The sequence below is a fragment of the Epinephelus moara genome, chromosome 11 (genome assembly GCF_006386435.1).
Source record: "Epinephelus moara isolate mb chromosome 11, YSFRI_EMoa_1.0, whole genome shotgun sequence".
Lineage (NCBI taxonomy): Eukaryota > Metazoa > Chordata > Actinopteri > Perciformes > Serranidae > Epinephelus > Epinephelus moara.
The window spans coordinates 23,345,075-23,368,013 of NC_065516.1; the positions used below are offsets into that span (position 1 = coordinate 23,345,075).

General features: G+C 42.0%; 1 protein-coding gene across 1 annotated transcript in view; it reads left to right on the forward strand.

The window, feature by feature from the left end:
- Positions 1 to 22,939, forward strand: part of stau2 (staufen double-stranded RNA binding protein 2) — a 127,556-nt gene that overhangs the window by 10,223 nt on the left and 94,394 nt on the right. The window contains exon 7 of the mRNA XM_050057025.1: positions 18,320 to 18,479. Within this exon, the coding sequence (XP_049912982.1) occupies positions 18,320 to 18,479 (160 nt within the window). The remainder of the gene's footprint in view (positions 1 to 18,319; positions 18,480 to 22,939) is intronic.

A 22,939-nucleotide genomic window follows, 5' to 3' on the forward strand; every position in this document is an offset into this window, starting at 1 on the left:
TGGTATCACTTTAAGGGTCCCAGTATTCGTACTGGTATCGTAATTTTTTAAACTATACCCAGGTCTGTATACCCAAAATTAATTATTGAAATCAATATTTGCTTGTAGTTGACTATTAATTGCCATAAACCATAGTGCTACTTTTGAAAAACTCTGTATTTTTCAGTGAAAGGTGGTAAAAACCTACAACAACAGACATTAAACATTAAATACAGATATCAACAGTGTTGAATCCTTGAATGCTGAGCTTTTGATTGAGGCACATAAGGGCTCAAAAGACATTCTTGCTGTTTTCTAGACTTACCTTATAGCTCTGTGTCTGCGTCCTTGTAAAATCAATGACAGCCTGACGCCTTTGTGTTGCTGTGCATCTCTGTGTGTACCTGCTCATGTAAGAAATATAAAGAGACAGTTGCCATGGAAAGATACTTATCCTTGAAAGATGAATAGCCTCATGCCTGCAGGGCATCAGAATAACATCACACAAAGAGTGCACATACACAGACACACATAGACAGGTGTACTTTGTCATCTACATCTCTAATTGGGCCAACCTGGCTCACTGAAAAGGCTGATCTGCCCATGAGCGCTTTTCTATATTCAACATTTCCTCTCATCTCTTCCTATGTGGAGGTATCAGGTATCCTCTGAGGTCCTCTTCACGCACACAGTCGCCTTTTTTCCAGCTCACTTTCTCCCACTCGAGTTTATTTTTTTATATAGCTCACTGGCCTGTTGGGCCTCAGAATCTCATACAGCCTAATCGGGACACTGTGTGCTCTTTGGTCCACTCAGGCATTCCACAGATATGGTTTCTCTTATCCATCCCATCATCACTGCTGTCCAAAAACAAAAGGAAGCTGCCAAAGCCCACAACGTAGAGACTTCATAGGAATAGCTTTTTATTGCATTATGTTTTTTAAAAAATCAGCATGTATCTGCGAGGATCAGTAAATCAGATGCATTCGCTCAGATAGTTCATGAGGTACCACGGGCTACGTGCCAGAACAAAGGATAATCTGTCCAAATTGTACAAATGGGTGTAAACTCATAAAGCTGTGTTTTATCGAGGAGACTGGGGGTGGAGGAGTGGAATACAGGTCCAACATAAATAAATGCTTAGAATGATTTGTGCTCAACAGACTCAGTGACACAGAAGTCTGGTCTCTCCTTTCATCTCTCCTCCTCTGAGTGGAGTTTTGTGTTTGTGTATCCCTGTGTGTCCTCCTCTCCTCTGTTGCCTTGATGTATTGAATGTAAAAACGGACCTGAGACCACTATGTGCAAAGCACGTTACATCAGTAGACATGTCTTTTACAATTCTGCCTTTCAGTACGTCTGGTAGAGTGAATCAGACAACCTAAGTGGGCTTCTTCACAAGAACTCACATCTGTATTTTCGTACAAGTACACCCCTCTTACATGTATCTTTTCCCAGGAAATTAGACCCCACTTTTGTTGTAGTGCTTTAAGTGATTTTTCCCATCTTTTGTGTAGCTGTGCAACATCAGTGCTGAGTGGTAAATGGCTGTCAGGAGGAGAGTGCATGTCATCTTGTTGGATAGCACTACTTTTCTATTTCCCAGCATTGTTGTGCAAAAGCAACAGTTTTATCAGATTCTTCCCTTGTATCTGCAAATCTGGGCCACTTGTAGAATTTTTCCTCAACAGATTCCAGAGATACTCCCGTCAAAACAAGCAAAAAAAATCTTACCTGTAGTGCTCTTAATGTTCTGCATTGTTTTGGTGTGAGGTGCCGAGAGTTGGAGATATTGGCCTTAGAGATGTCTACCTTCTCTTGAATATAATGGAACTAGATGGCACTCGGCTTGTGCTACTCAAGCACCAAAAACAATTTCAAAAGCAATGTCTCTTTCCAGAAATCAGCATCCAGATACTGAAGACAAGACCTTGTTGTGAGCAGTTTCATGTTTTCTTTCTTCCAAACTACACCAGCAAACCGTATCACCCCGCAGAAGGAAGTATGCCCTTATTGCTAGCTCACCTAGCACCACTGAGCTAGCTAACATTACAGCTCAGCCAAGGAGGACGCCATTAATGTTTCCATCTCGCACTGACACAAGCACAATCCTCTCTTCCATGAGTAGATGCACCCTTCCTTCTGCACGGTGATACAGTTAGCTGGTGTAGAAAGAAAATAGTCCCTAAATGAAACTGCTCACTTTAAGGTCTGTGGATTATCTTGAGTAGCAGGGTCATGATTTCTGGAAAGAGACATTGCTGTTGAGTTTTCAAATAGATTTTTTTTGGCACCTGTGAGCACTACAAGCCGAGTGCCATCTAGTTCCATTATGCTCAAGAGAAGACAGGCCTCTCTAGAGCCAATATCTCCAATATCTGAGTTGCAAAAACAGTCGTCAATTCACACCAAAAGAGTCTATAATGATAAACAGCTCGACAGGAAAGAGGAAGAAAGTATATTTTTGATTTTTTAAGGTTAACTGGCCCTCTAAACCCTTTACCACCCAGGACGCTAATGTATAGAAGTCTTCTTCTTTTTTTTTTTTTTCCTTACAAAGACATGTACAATGGACCTTTTCCGTAAACAGTGTTTGAATCATAGACTGTAAAAATAGTGGATGTAGGTACCGTGACATCACCCATTAGATAGGTGGATAGATCAAATTTATTGTCCACCTCAGTGGAAATTCATCTTCGGCTTCTCTCAAAGGAAAGGTACATACAAACACATAATGCAGTTCATCGTTACAGTGTACAAACACAATGTAGAAGAAACAATATTGGAAATAGGCAGGTAAGAGTATAATTTGCATAAATAAAAAGAGGGCAGTTGTTGTAAAATGATAGCATTCCCTGATTCAGTCACCCTGTGTTCAATGTCCGTATGGCATAATAGAGAATGAAGGACTTCTTATATATGTTCCGGCTGGTTCTATGGACCTTTAATGGACAGCCAGATGGAAGTATTGGTTTGTAGACTCCTGTTTTGAAGCCTTAAGGCCAAAACACACCGGTGGCGTGCAACGCGCGTCAAAACAGCCGCCCCCATTATTTTCTATTTACAAACCCACACCGGCGGCGGCTCGACGTGCTGCGCCGCGGCACTTTACGCTATTCCAGCGCCGCCGCCCTTGAAAAAGCGCTATTTTGTACTTCCCAGCCTAGCGGACTGGAGTGTGCAATAGAAATCTGGTTGATGCCCCGCAGTGCGACGCTTTTTGTGTGTGTTGGGGGCGGCACATGACTTGCGTCAATGATGCTGCTGTCATATGATGCCGCCGGTGTGTTTTGGCCTTTAAGTTTGGCATTTTGGCTGTTGCCATATTGTTTTTTTGGAGCCAGAGGTAACCACATTTAGGCGAGAGGCTGGCGCTGTTGAGGATCTGAATGAGAAGCCGAGAATACTGTCAGCCCCTGTGCATTTGTCCTGAAGGGGGAAATTAGCTATAGAGACCGTAGTCTCGTTCACCAGACCTTTCTCAAGAAAAGAAAGGTCTGGCTGCGCCGACTCTCACTTTAAGATTGGAGGGAAAAAAACGCGCCGGCTTTTTTTATTTCTTTCAACCAATCACAATCGTTCTTGGCGGTGCCAGCAACGGTGCACTTGCAAAAATATTGCTGGGGGGAAACAGGTTTTGGTGTAACACGCCCACAAATATATCGCCTACAGGACGCGAACCATGGCAGAAAAATGGCTACATCCCCGCAAGATCAAACACCGCAAAAGTTAGTAAAGAACGTGTTGAAAACTGCTACACAACCAGAGGTGGTAGGACGGGACTTCAGCGGGTGGCTCGTTCCGCCCAATGAGAGGCTGATCTATGCAGCGAACTTCTGCCCACTCAGACTATAGAGACCGAAACCATTTTTGTATCATCCTGTAAACATATTTATTGTTGCTGTGAAGTTGGCCATTTTAACATGGGAGTCTATGGGGATTGATTTGCTTCTGTAGCCAGCCACAAGTGGCTGTTCAAAAAAAGTTTTTGGCACTTCTGTGTTGGCTTCATTTTTCAGCCCTGGTGGTTGCCACTTGGTCTGTATTCATTCGCCAATCCACCCAGGTGTTCGTAGGAGTCTTCTTTCTCCCCTGATTTCCTGTATGTCTGACGGGGAGCACAAGATCCTTTTTCTGGGGAAACAGATTCTCAAGTTTTAGAAACATCACTAATCACTCTCATGAGATTGGATGTGTCAGTGGGAAAGTGATGAGGAATACAGAAAAATCACAAATCTTTCGCAAATTTATACTTGGTTTACTTTGGTTTGGATCATTACAGCAGTAGACACACTCTTGGATGATGCATCTAGGGCTTTTTTGGTGCCATATTTCTGTCTTTTTGCGTCACTATAGTACTTTTCAGTGTGGGGAAAGTCAAAACAAAGTTTGTTCTGTTAATTGATGCTGCACTTCTACTTTGGTGGTCCCACCACTTGAGAGCTCACTAGGAAATAGGGGAATCTGAGTAACTGTACTTAACATCATGTAATTGGTTTGTGTTGCACTCTCAGCACAAGCAAACCACACTGCAGCTCAAAAATCTCAGTGCTAGTTTGCTGCACAAAGAGTTTAAACGGCACTGTTCTCACCTGATGTGGAGAGACTCACACTAATACTGATACACATTCAATCTGGACAACGACCAGTTAAGAACAACCATTCATCAGTCAGTGAAATATGTCGCCTAAGAGACATCTGTACAAAAAAACGAAGGAAAACTATTAACTGAGGCAGAAAGGCTTGCATAGAAAGTTAGAACAATTCGGCCCTAACAAATTGATATAATTTCTTTTCAGAAAACAGCGCAGGAGAGTTTTTTAAATGGAGCAATTCATTTTCCTCCTTTTCTTAATGACAATGAGCATAAAACAGCAGGTTACAGTGTAATGCTCTTAATGAGGACAGCAGGGTCTGATTTTAGACTGATCCCCAGCCAGCCATTCCTCTCAGCCAGCCAAGTCTTAACAGTTGGCACTAGAAGGGCATGAGGGTTAAGAAGTGGGTTTCTTTTCCTGCTATGTCACATAAATGCACACATGGTGTAACTGCTTTGCACACACTGGCAAGTCTTCTATTACTCACTGATAATTTTCTGGGCTTTAAGAGTCAGTATTATTCACGCAATGCCTGTTTTCAGTCAGATGATTTCCAGTGGTTGCCTTTTTATTACCAGCATAATGAAATCAGTCCTTGTTTTTTACCTACTAAGCCCATTTATTTTTTTCTATAGCGTGCTACCTGTCAGTTACAGTGCTGTAAAGCTATCATGTTTGGAAACAAATCTTGATGTACCACTGTGACTCAGCAATAAAGTGTGACAGGAGAGCCGGGGTCGGTTTACACGGGGGCCGTGACTTCTCGTGAGCCAGGCATGGGAGGAGGGCACAGAGACAGCACACTGATTACAGAGCTCGCACAAAGGGAGCTTTAATCTCTTGTTCAAAACTGAAACCACAACAAACAGTAAAAACAATGAACACTGTCAGATTGGACAATTTAATTAAAATCGGTTATGAAACCTCTGTTTTATGCACCGAGTCTGTTAGCAATTCTTGATAAATAGCTGTTGTCGGTACAGGCAGTGATATGTGTAGTCCGTATGACACACGAGCTGTCTCCTGCACAGAGACGCAGCAGTACATTACTCAGGAGGGATATGAGGTAAGGAAATACATTGCTCCCATGATGGACTTTAATGAAAAAGGTTTGGTTATATTAAACTGTAGATTGAGAGCTATAAGTGGCCAGTTGAAAGCCTTGCATAGTGAGCCAACAGCGATTGACTTCACATTTGCACTCCTTGCATTTTACACCTGACTGATTTGATGTGTGTTGGTAACATTGTCTATTAGAACATTTAAAGTATTTAAAGCAAAGATTCACATCTTAATGCTCCGACACATAAACCATTTTAAATTTTTCACCACTGCTGCAATGAATAAATGTAGTATCTCTGAGTCAGAGCCCCCTCAGGGGACGTCTGTTTGAGTAACGAGTTGTGGCTTCTGTGAAACCGCTACAGGTTTCACACACACAATTTCTCATTATCACTTTAAACCTGTGTGCTTGCACTTTCACACACCTTTTCACACCTTCTCTGTCTTGTCTGTGAACTATGGAACACTCTCATCATCTGAAGGTCACTTGTTTCAACTACATTTTTAAAACCTTTAACTAAAAGCATAGGTTCTGTTTGTATACAGCCTTACTGTACGTTCACACCAGTAGCTTCCAAAGAAGCAAAGTGTCTTGTGCACTTTGGTCGCTCTAGTCGCTCACCACGTGAATCACTGAACGTTCGATCGTGCTTATCAATTAAAAGGAGCTGCAAAGCGGACTACTGGCTTGAAAGCAGCGTAGTTGCTGCTTGCTGTTGTCCAGTCAAAAAGCTCATAGTTGGCCTACAGAAAGTTATGTTTGGTCAGTGAAAACAGAAAACATATGTCATCCCATTCAAACCAAGCAAGGGAGACTTGCATGCTATGTCACAACATTACCCTGCAATTCTCTCCTCTATTACCAACATTACACACTTTTAAAACTCACCAGACCAACCAACTACCTCCGCGACGCGGTCCTAAGCCTCATTCTTCTTATTTTGGTCTCTGTAACTGAACAGCGACACATTATAAAGGACTGAGTGGGCGCCAACGCAAGTAATCAACTTCTCGATATCCATTGTCAGAACAAGTGTGCTGTAGCAATCAAAGTTACATGGCTTGTTCTCTGGGACCCACTTCATCGAAGCACGTCAGCATTCTGACTGGTTGCCGCTGAACCGCATCAGAGCTCATTACCATAAAGTTAAACGAGTTTTAACTTCCCTCCGGAGCCGCTCCGGTTGCTTTGGTCGCCCAAGACGAGTGGCTGATGACCAGGTTGCCCAAGTTGCCGGGCTCTCGTTGAAAATGAAGGACTTCTGCCGCTTTGGAAGCTCTGGTCACTGTTGGTGTGAATGTACAATTACAGTTTATGATAGGGCTGTGTTGTCAAGAATTTGGCGATACAATACGTAACACGATACAGAGGTTACGATTCAGTATATTAGAACACTGTAATCAAGGTGATTTTTTATTTTTTTTAAAATTCTCTTTTTATTGGGGCAAAGGACTTGTTTTCCATCAGATACAGACATCCACATACATACATATAGAAAAGGGTACTATATTATACTATACTATACTATACTTCAATCCCTTACATCCACATGGGCATATCCTTCCTTATTTGTTCTTCTGTGTATTTACAGAACCATATCTACACTTACTGTACATATTCCTCTGTCTACACCTCTTCCATCAGTCATTATAGATAGAATAGCGAAGAAAGGGAAGAAAACAAAAGAAAAAGGCAAGAAAAATACTAAAATAAATAAAAATGAGATAATAAAAGTGCCAAAAAAAAGATTTATCTCTGTCCTTTTCCTCCTCCCCTCATGCACAACACATGCGAACAAGTTATAAAACATCTCAAACATCTGTAGCAATGAACCAAGGGATTCTTCAATTTACACAGTCTGACCTACTTGGCGATATGTACTCAATCCAGTTTTCCCAAAATCTCTGAAATTTATCCAGTTCCAAACTGAAAATTTGACACAGTTGCGTTTGTCTCATTTGTATGATTTTTTTAATAACCTGTATGATGCAAGGAGCAGCTGACCCCAGGTAGTTTCACATTATCTAATCTGGCCCTAAATCAGAGAAGTTTGTACGCCCCTGCTGTAAAGGCTCTTAGTCTGTCTATGATGTAGGGAGATGGCTGTCATGGTCTTATTGGAAAAAATATTCACACTCTAGAGTGAAAAAGTGCAACATTTCAACTAGGGCTGCCACGATTAGTCGACTAATCGATGACTAATCGACTATTTATTATTATTATTGCTATTTTATTGACGCTATTTCCCATTTATTATCTTGATTTCAACTAAACGGCCAATAGAACAGACGACAGGTATAGGCACAAAATTGATTATATTCTTTTGATGTCATAGTCAAATGATTAAAAAAAAGGTCATCATGGCTTCCAATACAATTATCAAAATTGAATTTGGTCTTTTCATCATTCTAAGAAATATATTTCTTTTCCCCTGTGCCATTACTGATCTAATTTTTCATTTATTTTGAACACCACTTTATTTCTTTTAGTGAAGACTCTGACATCGACATTAGTGGGTTGAAACAACCTTAGCTTTTCTTTTTATGTTTTATGTATGAGGGCTACGTGGAAAAATGACTCCTTAATGAGCAATTACTGACAAAGAAATGATTTCATGTGAAACCACAGCTCGACCATCATATTGAATCCATTTCTCCCATGTGGGTTAGTGGTTTCTAACCTCAGATAGGGTCCGAGGAACTTTGACTACACCCCCCCACCCCAACATCATGTTTACACGATGACACGGACTGCTTTCTCACACCACTGTGTATTTTCTACATTAGCAATTGCGTGAGGCTGAAGGGAAGGAAAGCAATCAGTGATGGACACGGGGAATGAAGCATGGATGTTGGGAGGGAGAGAAAACAAGTAAAGGTCTGACAGCAGATTGGAGGAAAGTGCAGCTGGTGGAGGAGTGAGTCTGTCCAAGTTTTTGCGTCCCCCCCACCCCCACCCCCTCAAATCTCTGTCACCCTTTTAATCCCAGTACAGCCCTGGAGCCCTTTACAAGACTGAGTCAGTTGTGTGTGTTGATGTGTGTGTGTGTGTAATTGTGGTTTAATGCATGCAACTATTTGTGTTTGCATGTGTGGCCAGTAGATGTCTTGGTGGTCAAGCTCACAGATGCTGGAAGATTAAGTGGGCCAGTACGCTCCCTCATTCACGTCTCGCTATTTGTCTATGTTTGGTTGGCCCACTTTTTCCTGGCTGCTGCTCTTTTGCTGTTTGCTGTCGTAGAGTACACGTGTTTCTGTCCTTAACACAAGAGCAACCCAATTAAAGCAAGTTTGCTTTAATTGCTGTAAAGTAACCACCAGTAGCCTGGGCTAACGAAGTGGTTCTCAGAATATTTGCCTCGATTAACACTTATTAGCACTGCTGAATGCAGCAGAGAGCACTTTAACCAAATGAATCACTTTCTTGCAGACTTGCTTTACCCTTTTGGGCAGTTGTTAATGAATGAACTGACAGTTAAATCTTTGTTTCTCACTAATTTGTACATATCAAGAATTCAGAGTATGCAGATGTAAATGATGCATTCATCCAAGTAAATTCTTTAAGTGTAAAACCAGCTTGAAAGTGCATGGCATATGAACTAGCCTGGCCACACTAATAATAGTATAAACATGTTATTAATTACGCTTGGCTTACCTTTAAAGGCCCCTTTAAGCGGGATTTATAATTGTGTGGCAGACCCTACACACGTCGCCTACACCATTGTGAGCATTCATACTTGTGCGGTGGTGTGTCTGTCACTTGCAGTTACACCTCCAAAACGCTAGTCGGCGGCAGAGGTTTCTGTGAAGTGCTGTAAAGTTTAGTTGATTCAAAACACACATTAAATATGGCCTAATAGCGACAATTTCAAACACACATCAAACGGACATATTTTCCCCACAAATATAACATGCTAATGTTATTAGCACAAGCATATGGCATTTTACATTGTGTAAACTAGCCTAGCAGCTAGCAATCGTTTCTTCTTCTCATGTTAATCCAGGGACAACAGCAACATTTAACAAAGGTAACGGTACATAATTTGGCTCCATTACAACTCACAGGGTTCACTGACAAAACAACTGTCATAGGAAACACGTTTTACACTGTGTGATTTTGGGTTGTCCCGGATGGCAGTTGACATTTTCTGATATAAAGTTGGTGAAGTCCGTTTTTGTCACTTAAAAAGGGGGGTTTTTAGATCCTGCTATGAGGCATGTCGGACAGCTGATGGTGTCAAAATCCATCCATCCATCAGTTCATCTATCCATAGTCTTAAATAGTTACCCTTAACAGGGCTGCAAGCCTTTGTAGTTGATACTGGCTGACATTAGGCAAGAGGCGGCGTACACCTTGGACATGATGCCAGCCGTTGATGCAAGACAAGACAAAATGTATTCATTCATTCAGTGTCTAATTTGTAATTTAGGACTAAAATCCAGCAATGTGACTGTTAACCAATCCGAGCACCACACTGGCAAGCTAGCAGAATACTGCTACATTTTTTATGTAGTCATTACAGTTATTTTAAGGAGTAGTACACCAGCAAAGCACAAACAGATGAGACAAATAATCAAAAGAACCCAACAACACAGACAAACTACAATGACTGCAGCATCTGATGACCAATCTGGGTGTAAATTATCTCAGCACCAGTCAAAGGCAGAGTCACGCAGAGAGCAGTACATATAGACAAAAATCAGCCACAAAATATACAAGACTCTACCATAAATGACAGAGCCCACCCACACTAAGATCACCCATATATCACGTATTGTGCTACATTATTTGATCACTGAGACGCATGTACATGAATTGCTGCAAGTATCAACGGCTTAATCGGTATTTTATTGGATATTTTACGACTAATGAGAAGTAAAGATGACCACCGATGAGGTTCCTAACAACCGCCACAGTTGACTGAGCCGATTAAGGGCGGCAATATATTCTAAACATAATTGAATTTAATGTGTGTTCTCATGGGCAAAATGGCAGGTTTATGACTAAAAGGAAGTGCTGCATTTAGTTTTCATTGCTGCGGTCTGCACAGGTTTGCCAGCCAAAGCTGTTGAAATGTTCACTGCTTTCTATACACTACCATCTGCAGCTGGTCAATGTCATGTGTTAGATTACAGGCCAGATATTTACAGTTTGCGTCCATAGAACTACACAAGCTCTCGTGCCACTATGTGTTTGCATCTTGTCTTTTATTCTTTTCATCTGTGGTGGTCACCCCTCTATAAATGGACTACTGTTCTTCACTGTAACGTCTGAAATTGATGCAGGGTTTTGCAAAATGCCATGCTTAGCCAAAACAATGAAGTAAAGGAAAAGTAGCTATGGAACTCAAGCCCATCTTGCAATGGGATCACTCTATTCGATCCGATCCAATACAGCGATCCACAATGTAATGTGTATGTCAGCCATTGGCGTAAAGTTGGAGGGCAATGACCCCTTATTTATTTCCTATCTCCACACTTCTGGCCCCATGCTTAGACCAATCCCATCTTCGAACTCGGCCTTCATTTTGATCTCAACTCAACACCTAGAAACTTTCATACCTACATCTTGCGCGGTTGTGGCGTTGTCATGTTGACCAAATCTGTCCACAGACAGACATAAACAGTTGGCAAGTACTCAAAATGGCTTCTGTGGTAGTTCCCGCTACAGTTGGTTTAGCCTAGACCACATTTTACCACAATGACACACACACTGCTTCTTAATGTCAAGGATGCGTCCTTGGTAGGACGGGTACTTCCAAGTCAGGTGCAGAGGCTAGGCAAGACTCCCTCCTAGCATTCAGTGAACACACATTGGAACAGGCTAGCGAGTGCCCAGGTATGTGTCATTGAAGAGGCCCAACTTTCAGCTCTGGCAAAACATTAGTCTTGCCACCAGACAATCAGAGATCTCCGCCTTCTGATAGTCTGGGGACACTCCTTTCTAAAGTGTGTTTAACACACCGGAGAAAACGTCCGGCAACAAAGCAACGCCTCTTGCATTTTTAAAAAGGACATGTCCTCCCAGAAATGTGCGCTCCCCCTTTTCTCGTCTGCAAGGAAACAAACACACGGAGAGCTTGAAAATGGATGCCGAGAGATTTAACTCCGTTTTATCAAACGTGTGCTCAGTCCACAAGATTGTGGAAATGAAGGACTTACAGCGACTTTGTTTAAAACTTTTAACGCAGTCGGACTATGTTTACGAGCACAAGAGTGCAGCGAGCCACCGAAGGACCGCCCTGCGGATTTACTATTGGTTCTGCAACGTAGGGAGTTTTTTTTAAATTCTGAAATTGTATCCGCCCATCTAAACACAAAATCAGGGAGAAAGACATCAGTCTTTCGTTAAGCAAAGCATCTAAAGACTGACTTGTGAGTCTAGCAAAACATGGGCAAGGAGTTGCGGGTACTTTATGCCCATTGAGAATACACACATGCATCCTTGAAAGTTCTCTGAAGGAAGAACTCTGTCTTCGATAGGATCATTGATACTGGAACAGTCCTGGAACAGGATTCGATGATGTAGCCTTCTTGAAATTCAGCCGTTTATGGATCCTTCCTTGGCTTTGAGAAGCACGTACAAACTGACAAGGTATAAGCAATCTCAGCCACGATGACGTTGTCATGGCTGGTAACAATAAGCCATGTCTGTGATACATTCTCATTAGATGTACCCCACGGCCTTGTGGTACAAGACCATGTGACCATGGTACTTTCTTGCATGTGAGCTGTGTTTTTTGCCATTCAAGTGATACAACCTACCTGGCATTACTTACTAACATACATGACTCATGGGTTATGGAAACTAGTGGCTGGATCTGGTGCCATAAATGTAAATATGCCGCAAAATTATAAAGGTAATAAAGAGAAGTAACCTGTTCTACTTAGGAACAAGTGTTAGCACATGCAGTAGGAGAAAATCAGCTGTTTTTTCCCTACACAGGCAATTAGACAGGAAGTAGTTTTCCATGCCACAGGAGAAAATAGTTTCCAGCCGAAATGTCACCCTGTCATTTATAGTAATAATTGCAATACCATATCTCCCATTTCCCAGTATAGGACTGTGTGTGGGCTCAAAAGCTTCGGTGTCTTTGAATGTGTCTGTGTGTGTTCATGCATGAGTCTTTGAGTGATTAAAGATGAAAGAGAAACCTTAACTAACCTGGCTCACATTAAAAGAAAGCTGCAGGGAAGCTTCATTCCTCAAAGTCAAATCCATTACTCACTGCTAAATGCTGATGAGTTATCATTTGATTGAATCATGGCATCAGTCGGTTTTTCTTTGTCACTTATCCCTGAGTCAAAGCCGACACACACACACACACACACACACACACACACTCACACACACACACACTCACTCACGTCATCACACAGACACAGTGGTGTTTTTTTAATTCTTTTTCTTTCTCTTTCAGCAGTCTCCACACCCTCCCTACAGGTGTCCTGGTCCAATTCCCTCTCTGTAGTAATAATAATAACAAAAATAATAATTGATAACACAGTACAGGCAGGTCCAGCCAGCATGTGCTGATTTTTGTACTGGCCACGGAGCGCTGACGTGATTTTCCTGCCTTTTTTGTCTGCATGATTTTGATGTGTGTGCGTGTGCTCGCCTGTGTTCTTGGCTGACTCGCTTGTGTGTAAGCCACTACTTTCCCACGTTGTGGAGTAGGGTCTCCCACAGGCCTCCCTCCACGTCCCTCTCTCTCTCTTCTCTCCGTCTTTGCTTCCCTCTCTCTGTTCCTCTCCCCTTCAGTCTCCCTCCTCTCTCTTTCTTATTTCTCTCTCTCTCCTCCTCTCTGCACCTGTACTCAGCGCTCCAGCCCCAGCTGCTCCCATCTCAGCTCAGTGCTGTTGGCTGGAGCCCATGTTGCACTTGGCATGTCCTCTGAGACCCTGGGGCCACACTTGACGTGCGAGGGCCAGGCAGGCCCCCGCCCAGGGAAGGCTCCTGTGGCCAGGAGGAGCTGAGAGCAGACGGATGAGAGGAGGGCTGTGGGCTGGAGAAAGACCTGCTGGAATTCTGGGAGTAAAACGCTGACTCATTCTTAGGCCTGCTGAGCAGGAGATTGCGGAAAGACGTGAGGAGAGGGGGAAGACGGGGGGAGATATTCAGAGAAATGACAGATGTGTTTTAAGAGTTATCTTGTAGGAGTTACTGTCAGTATAGAGGCAGCATTTCCGGTATTTTGGTTAAAAAAAATGCCAAAAATGTTTCTTAGAACTTAGTTCATGGTTGTTTCCAGTTTATGACAACGTGGGTCTTATGTTTTTATAGTTTTGGCCACAGTTTCTGTCTGTTGTGACACCACGGCACTTACCAAAGTAACAGCTGAGATCTGGGAAGCACATGACGCAGCTAAAACAGACTGATGAGGCAAGATCAGCCTTATCTCTTGGACAGTCAGGCAGGTTGAGAACCAGCCAACAAGTTAGTCAATATTTTAAACAGGAATAGGAAATAAGATTGGTGGTTATACTGTGAGTTTTGGTAACTTAGGCAAACTTTGTCAGCACTGCCAACACTTGGCAGTGCTTCATAGTGATACCAGCAGTGCATTCATACTGTGAGGCAGATGTTGAAATGTTACTGGATTCACAAAGTCAATTTTCTCACATTTACACATTTGTCTCTCCGTCCGTCAGTCGGTCTAGCAATCCACCACTTTGGTCCAGACTGAAATATATTACTTCATTGGATTAATTGCTGTGAAGTTTTGGACAGACATCCATGGTCTCCAGATGATGAATTTTACCGACTTGGTGATTCCCTGGCTTTTGCTGCAGCACCCCCATCAGACTGACTTTGTCTGGAAAACTATTGAACCTACTTCCATAGTATTTCTACTGTGTTCCATTTACCCTGTCACTCAGAGGTTGGAGTAGACCGTGTTCCAGTACAAGTCGGAAAACCAAGATGTTGGCAATACCAGTTGTAGCCAGGTTAGCCATTGTTAACAATAGTTGAGAAGTTATGCTGTATTTTGCGTATACAAACACCATAGCAACATGTCCACGGATAGAAATTTGGCAGCATTGTGTGTATGACTGATGAGACACAAAAAATAAGTGCTAATACGCAGTAGAGCTGGGTTGAAAAAATCGATTTAATCAATTCGAATCGATTTTCCTTTAAACGGCACAATATCGATTCATTAATTAAAAAATCTATCTTTTACTATAACTATTTATTTTCCTCCGTGGACGTGTTGTACAGCCGGTAGCAGACTTCAGCAGCAGTACTATCAACCCAGATAATCTCGCGAGATCAGCATTTAGCACCTGTGGTCATGGCAAGAGATCTCGTGAGACAGCCGGACACTGAATGAAGACAGAGCAGCTCAGTTTCACAGAAAAGATTAAGAAATACCACTCAGCATCAGCACACTGCTAACTGTCGCCTCAGTTTGTGCCTCATACAGATCTGCTGGTAAAGTTAACTTAACGTTAGCAAGCGTGATAAAAGACGACAGAGAGGCGACGTTGTGCAAATAAACCAAAGATTTATTAATTCTCTGTAGCAGTAAACACATGGGCCGATAACAAATATGTTAACTAACTATGCTAAAGCTTTACAAGAGCAGGCTGCCGACGATAACGTTAACATGACAAACAGCAAGGCTAACATTACGGCTAACAAGCTAACGTACTGACGCTCCTCAGACACTCATCAGACACACACACACACATACCAGACAGCCTCTCAGTCCTTCCTTAGCCGCTAACGTTAGCTTATGTACAACACAGGTACCACACAGAACCTTTTACAAAGGGTCATAATGTGCTTCTAGTGACTGTCAAATCGCCAGCAAAGTTGTTTACACTGTGGACACGGAGCTGTGTTAGCCTCGCGTCACCAGGCTCTTCGCGTCACCAGTGACGCGAAGAGCCTGGTTTCTATTCACTCTGAATTTTGTCTGGATTCTGGTTCCGGTCTAGAGTGGATGCGGAATTCACCAAATTCACCAAAGTAAAAGTGTTCACCAAAGTAAAAGTGTTCACCAAAGTAAAACTTTAAATTCTGGCGCACCATCGATTTGGGGTGATGAGGGGTGTAAGAAAATCGATTAACTTCATGGCTTGGGGCTTTTCTTGTAAATTATATTCTTTAAATTAAAGTTTAAATGATTTTTATTAGCTTGGTGCTTTTATTTTGACGGAAAGGTGCATCCATCAAATTCTGGATCCTGTCTCACTCGCCCTGGTTCCGGTTCCTTACCAAAACGGCCACTAACGGCCCCAGACTACGGAGCTGTTAGTGCCTGCTCTCATGGGACAAAGATCCTCTGAGAAGAAAGACGGTTCACTCTGCTCTGCCGCCAGGAACAAACTGGGAGGCAAAGATCCTCTCTGAGGAAGAGGGCTCACTTTGCTGCAGGGTTCACCTACATTGTTTCTCTTCTGATACAGTCAATGTGTGCATCACAACCACTGTAGTGTATTGCGGAAAAAGCTTTATAAGTAGGTTACAGGCAGCAAACTTGTGGATGTCCTTTGTTTATATTTTGTAGCCACTTTATTTAAATTGTCTGCCTTGTGATTAGATTTAATTTAAAATATTATTTTGTATGTGTCAGGTAATGTTAAATAAAAGTACATGATGACTAATGTACTGCTTTGGGGTCAATTCTTAATGTAAACAGTATTTTTAATAGTAATGCACCAGGTCAGAGGGTTCCTTGTTAAATATACTTCGTTAGTTCTCAGAAAATATCTTAATATCCAAGCAAATTTTGTATCATAATTGAAATATACTTGACTGAATCGATATTAAACTGAATTAAATCGAATCGAATCGAATCGTGAATCGAATCGAACCGAGTCCTTGAAAATCGAATCGAATCGATCTGGAAAATCTGAATCGATACCCAGCCCTTCGAATCGATCTGGAAAATCTGAATCGATACCCAGCCCTAATACGCAGTATATTACAACTGCTGTTGATGTGTGTGGCAGCCATCTTAGATTTTAAAGTCGGAAGTGGTTCCTCAGGCTTTCTGAGGTGGAAATTCAACCTTAGTGGGCATTCCAGTTTGAACTCCGAATTTCCAACCTCCCTGTGCATATGAAACACACCATTGGTGCAGATAGCCGTGGTGCCCCAAGGATTAATCCTAATGACTTTAGTGATCCCCTGATTTTTCTCATAACACCATCAGCAAGTCAAAGGTTTTACTTATCCAGTGAAATATCTCATATGTACCAATTTTACCATTTATGGTTCTGAGTGAAAGGATACCAGTGACTTTCGTAATCCTGTGACTTTCCCTCAAGCCTCCATCATCAGGTTCACATTTGTGGTTTTGAGTGAAAAACTGTTGGGTGGATTCCCTTGAAATTTGGAACACTCATTTATGTCCTTTTCTGAAGGAATTGTAATATATTTGGGGATTTCCTGAGTTTTCATATGATGCCATCATCAGTTCAAATTTTTAATTGTCTATTACTTTGTTTAATGACCAAATACTAAAGTGGAAATCTCTGGGGATAAAAAGTGAAGCCAACAAGGAGTGCCAAAAGTTGCAGTTCCTCACATGGCCACTTAAGGTCGGCTACGGAAGCGAGTCAATCCCTATAGACCCGAATGTTAAAAGGCCCAACTTTACAGCAGTAATACACATATCTACAGCCTGGTACAAACAACCGATTTGGTCTCTGAATTTTATATCACTCAACCATTTAGATTTTATTTAAACAAAGTTACACGTAATTCTGGGTTTGGCCACTAAGTGACAGGCTGTCTGTGAGGCAGTCTATCCGATCCAACCCTCACTCATCCACAGCTCCACCCTCTCGTCCAAATCTGGTCACTTCTGGCTCCAAAAATACAAGATGGCAGTGGCCAAAATGCCAAGCTCACCTGCTAATGCTGACTTTGCATTTGCTTCATCCATTATTTTAAGTCTTTGTTAAAAAAGCTTGTTTTGATAAACTCCACCACATTCACTAACTGCTGATTTTTTATTCTCTCTTCAAAAGCTCAATGCCTTTTCAAAACATGAAATTATTAAATACATTTAGACTCAAGACATAGTATCATGAACCTCATCTCTTGCTATCCATTTATATCTACTACATATGGTGGCTGTTTGTCCTTGTGAATATAAGTGTATACTGGCGGAGAAGAAACAGGACAAGGAGACGGATATTAAAAAGTTTGGATTCCTCTCCTCTCTTTTTAGCTTTCCCACTATTTCTCATTCCTTGTCCTCGGTCCGGCAGACATTCTCAGCCCCTCTCCCCCTGACCCAGGAGGGGGTATCACACACGCGGACTCGCAGACCTCTAAATCTGCGCTGTGACAGCTCAGTCCCGCTCTGTCAGGACCCAAAGAAAGAGAGGAAAATCTATGTTCGGGGCCAGAAGAAAGAGGAGAGGATATATATGTCCCTGTGCTTTGTTTGCCATCCCTGAGCTGAGCTTCAATAGCAAGGCATCAGTCAAGTGGTTGGCCAACAGGCTATTGTGTAGTAATTGACCCTGATGAAGTGGTGGGCCTTTAATTTGGGAACAGTGTAAACGGTGTGAATTGATAACTTGGCTCATAATGTCCGAGCCTTCTCCTTCCCTTGTTTTTCTTGTATTTATAGATATATGTATGCTTTTTAATAAACCAACTTAGGAGGCTTATAATGAATATTCCTTTCTCGTTTCTGTTGTTTTGATCATTCCAGGTACCATTATCCCGTTCCTAAGATCTTCTATGTGCAGCTGTCTGTGGGGAGCCATGAGTTTATTGGCGAGGGACGCACCCGCCAAGCAGCCAGACACAACGCTGCCATGAAGGCCCTGCAAGCCCTGCGCAATGAACCCATCCCCGAACGGCCACCACAGGTAAACACACACACAGAAGCGCTTAGAAACAAGAAGATTTATGACAGCAGTGCGCACCAGAGGTTGTCTAACAAGCGCTTGTTGACTTCCACTCTGAGAATCCTTGTCACCATCTTCAGTACATTTTTATTGCCATAAAAGCTTAAATGGACTTCTGATATAAGCTGCAAAGCAGGGTTCTGAAGTTTTAGTTTGTTAATACAGATTCAAGGGACAGTAAACAGAGGTTGTTTGTCTTGTACACACACATGCACACACACTTTGTATAATCAGTGTAAAGCATGCACAATACCGTTAATATTACATTTCTTAAAAGTTAATGTAATTACATAATGTGAATATACTGTAATGTTGAAGAAGATTGACCTGATGTCCACTTAAAAAAACCTTTGTGATATGTTTCTTACATTTCTTCAGCTCTTAGGCTGTTGCTCAAAGTACAGATTGTATTTCCTAATTTTTAATACCTGGCACTGTAAAACTAGGCAGTGCTGATCAAATATAAACCAAAATTCTGTTACTGTGTTCTTTATTTCTTACCTAAAATGTTATCAGAAACATATTTTAGTGCACTGTTTAGTTGTAATTTGAGAATTTGTAAACAGGAAGTGGACTTCATTCTGTTTCCTGTATTGTAAAAAACGGAGGTTGAAAAAAATTCAAGATCAGACGGTAAAACTAAGCAGCGCTGATCAATAATGACCCCATATTCTGTTGCCCATTTCTCACCTCAGTTGTTTTTAGAAACATATTTTACTAACTGTTTAGCTGTTATTCAAGATTGTTTGTTACCAGCTGGCTGCCATATTGTTTCCTGTGTCAAATCGGACAAGTTCGCGTTACGTCATACACCAGCATGAGCATTTATTGGTCCATTGCAGTGCATTCTTGTAGTAACAGATTTTCAACCTGTTGAGTAAAAGCAAATGCCTCAGCCTTTTTCCTCTGTTTTCTGTGGTCATTTTGAACCAATTTCAAAAGTATTACTGTCCGTCTTCTGCATTGACAACAATGCTTTTTATTAAAAGACCATCTTTCCAGCAGTGAAATACTTCTGTAAAATCAAAATTTTATAACCTTTTTCTTCCGGCTCTCAAGAGGTCAAACCACTCTCCACTTAAAATGTCCTCCAGTCATTCCAACCTCATCCCTGCAGCACATTCGTCACCTTGTAACTGCTTTCACCTCACATGACTGTCTCTCTGCTCGACCCCCCCTCCCGCTTTAAAACTCTTGCCTTAATGAAAAGTCAAAGGATTTGCGCTGCTGATCTGTACGTGCTCTCCCCACAGAGGCTCTACTGAGAGTGTTACGCAGTGTTTTTTGTGGATACTAAGATGAATGCATAACCACCTTTCATCAGATTGAGTCAAAATCCGCCTCAGCTCTAATTACTCTGATGTATAATTTAAGCCTTGCGGTCTCGACAGTTTTTGTTTGTGCCTGGCAGGAGTGTATTTTCTCTGTTTTTCAATTTGTCCTTTTTCAGTCAGCCTGCTCCCAATGTCACTGTACCTTTCCAGAGTTTCCCCTTAGGCATAGCTGTTAACTGTTGTTATCATCTCCCACCGGAAATCAAATTACCCCATATCCTCACCGCCTGGCATCGCCGATGGTTATTCAAAACGCTTTGGCTCCTCTCACTTGCCTGACTCGCTGTCTTGTGGCGTCGGCCTCCATAAATGTGCTCTTTGTTTGCTGCTGCTTCTGAGTCTTGCTTTACAAATTGAGGCACATTGTGTCTACAGTACATGTCTGTCATCCTGTCTCCACGTGAGTATGTGTGTGTGTGTGTGTGTGCGCGTGCTCTTACATGTGTAGATGTGTGGACACCCTCGGGCTAAAAGTGTTCTTTTTAACCATAGGCTGTCAAATCAGTATTTTGAGGAAGACCACAGGTATATATCAGTGACGCCCTAACTGCGTTGTGTTTATACACAGGTAGAGCAACAATATGTAACCCTAGGAAACACAAAAGAGCTCCTCCAACTTAACAGGGCTTCAGGCAATAAAGATTATATAATGAAACTGCTGACTGGAGTTGTAAATCCCTGCCAGTTGGTTTAGATGATATTAAAATTGTGATGTCTGCTGTTTAACAAGTGCTCTTGTTGTCTTGAAAAGAAGCATGTTGATTACCTCACAGTCAGCGGTTCGACTGGCTATCATTACTTTCTAGGGAAAAGGTTGCAAGGTCATGGCATGGATTGTGTGAACGAGGATGTGTTTAGATCTGTGAAATTGTTACCTTTTACAAACAGTTACTTTTCCAAGAACTAGGTCGTTCGGTCCATTGGGAGCCTCTTCTTCCCATCGTTTGATCTAGAAACCTTTTGCCCCATTACGAAATCGATTGCTCAGGAGTATTGATGTGAATATGAAGCATTCTGTTCGCCCACAGTCACTGTTCATTCAGACTCCTTCGGCGTGAGAGTTCATGTCTCAAAGCAAGTGAAGAACCCATATATCATCACTTGTTTATACTTTTCCCAGGACTCTCCGTCCAATAGATTCATAAGTAGAAGCAGCACCAAAGTCATATTTAGCCCTCTATTTGTCTTTGTCACAGGAAGGTCTCCAGTCTACTTGGTCATTCCGGTCTGCACACTAATACACACCCACAGACAGATGCGGACATCTACACCCGGCTGCCTTTTAAATGCAGCCTTGAGAGAGGATTCACACCATTAATCAGACACGTTAAGAATGCTTGAAACAGGGATGCAGGGATACGTAACCGTGAAACCATGAATGGATATTAGAATTATAATAAACAGTTCAAGGAGGGAGAATGGATGACGCCCTTTGGATTCTCAGATTTCTCTCATGTCCTCGTACAATACAACACAGGAAATGTACGTATAAGCAAACACAAAACAAAGCACCGCACACACATAAACGCACCTCTTGCCAATGTGAGGTCTTTCGCTCGGTGCGGTAGGTGCATCGCACCACGTGACCGTTTCCTGTGAAATCCAAGAGAACTCGCAGTATGAATCATGCATCGTATCAGGTCACACAATGAGGCAGGAGAAGGGAAGAAGCCCAAAGGGAAAGACCGCAGCCATTCAGACATAATCAGACAAAGAGCTGGACATGAGAAGATAAAGATCGAGACAGCGCTCTGCATTCCCATAGACAATTGGCACCGAAAGCCCCTTGTTGTATAGCTGATGATATGATCTCTATAGCGTGAACTAGGTTTCTTTATTAGTAAGAGGGACCAATACCAAGAGTCCTATTCAGAGGTGAATCAAACCATCATTCTTACAGAGGGCTGCAGACTGAAGGCTTAAACCTGAGTCATCTGATATTAAGTCCAGAATTACTTCATAGTTTCATGGGCGGCAAATTTTGTGGATTGAGAAAAGGATATTCAAATTTTTAACATAGCGATGCTGTTAGGTCTGTGAATGAAATAATAATCTGTGGTTATCCCACTGAAACCTGCTGGTGCTTTCCCAATGACCTTAACTGTCTTTTCTTTTCCAAATTTGAGCCCTTCTTCTATTTTTCTTACAGGGAGAGACAGCTCTTAATGTTCACAAATAACAATTTGACAATCTACATTAGCGTTAATATGTACAAAGATTCTCCTATTCACCGGACCACCCCTTTAAGAGACCTTCCTGTACAGACAGAGGACCACCAGTCATGTCCTGGAATACTGAGTTCTCAATCCTGTATCAGATAAAGATCGTAGCCAGAAAACAGGCAGGCTTCTTGTTGCAGCAGCTTGGCCGACATCCACCCTGTAGGTGTGTAATTCTTGGTTTGATATTTGCCATAGTTTTAGGGTCATAGTTTGGTATTCTATGATACATAAAAGCAGGGAAAACAAAAAGTGCATTTTTAAGCCCCCGCACTGGCAACAGCTGTGGAAGGAGGCATTATGTTTTTGGGTTGCCTGTCTTGTCAGTCCCATTCTCGTTAACATGATATCTCAGTGACGCTTGGAGGGAATTTCTTCGAATTTGGCACAAACGGCCACTTGGTATCAAGGATGAACTGATGAGATCTGGGTGGTCACAGTTACCTCACAAAAGACGTTTTTGGCCATAACTCAAGAATTCACACCCTAATAATGACAAAATTTCACACATATGTCTACTAGGATAAAATGTAGAAGTGATTACATTTTATTTTCAATAGGCCAAAGGTCAACTTCACTATGACATCATAATGTTGTGCAAAAACACCTTTTTGGCCATTATTCAACACTGAACTGCTAAAGTAGAACTGGAGACATTTAGTCAGATACTGAATTGGTGACACTGACCTTAGGTTTCCACTTTGAAACTATGTTGATAGTTCTGTGCTGCAGGGTTAAAGATGTGTGTGAAGTATCCACGTTTTAGAATTTGTCGCTTCTTTGCAGCAACATCCATATTTGAAACATTGTCCACTGTCATGGCTACAACTTTGTGCTCTATCTTTTCCCCCTGGTCGTCCACCACAAG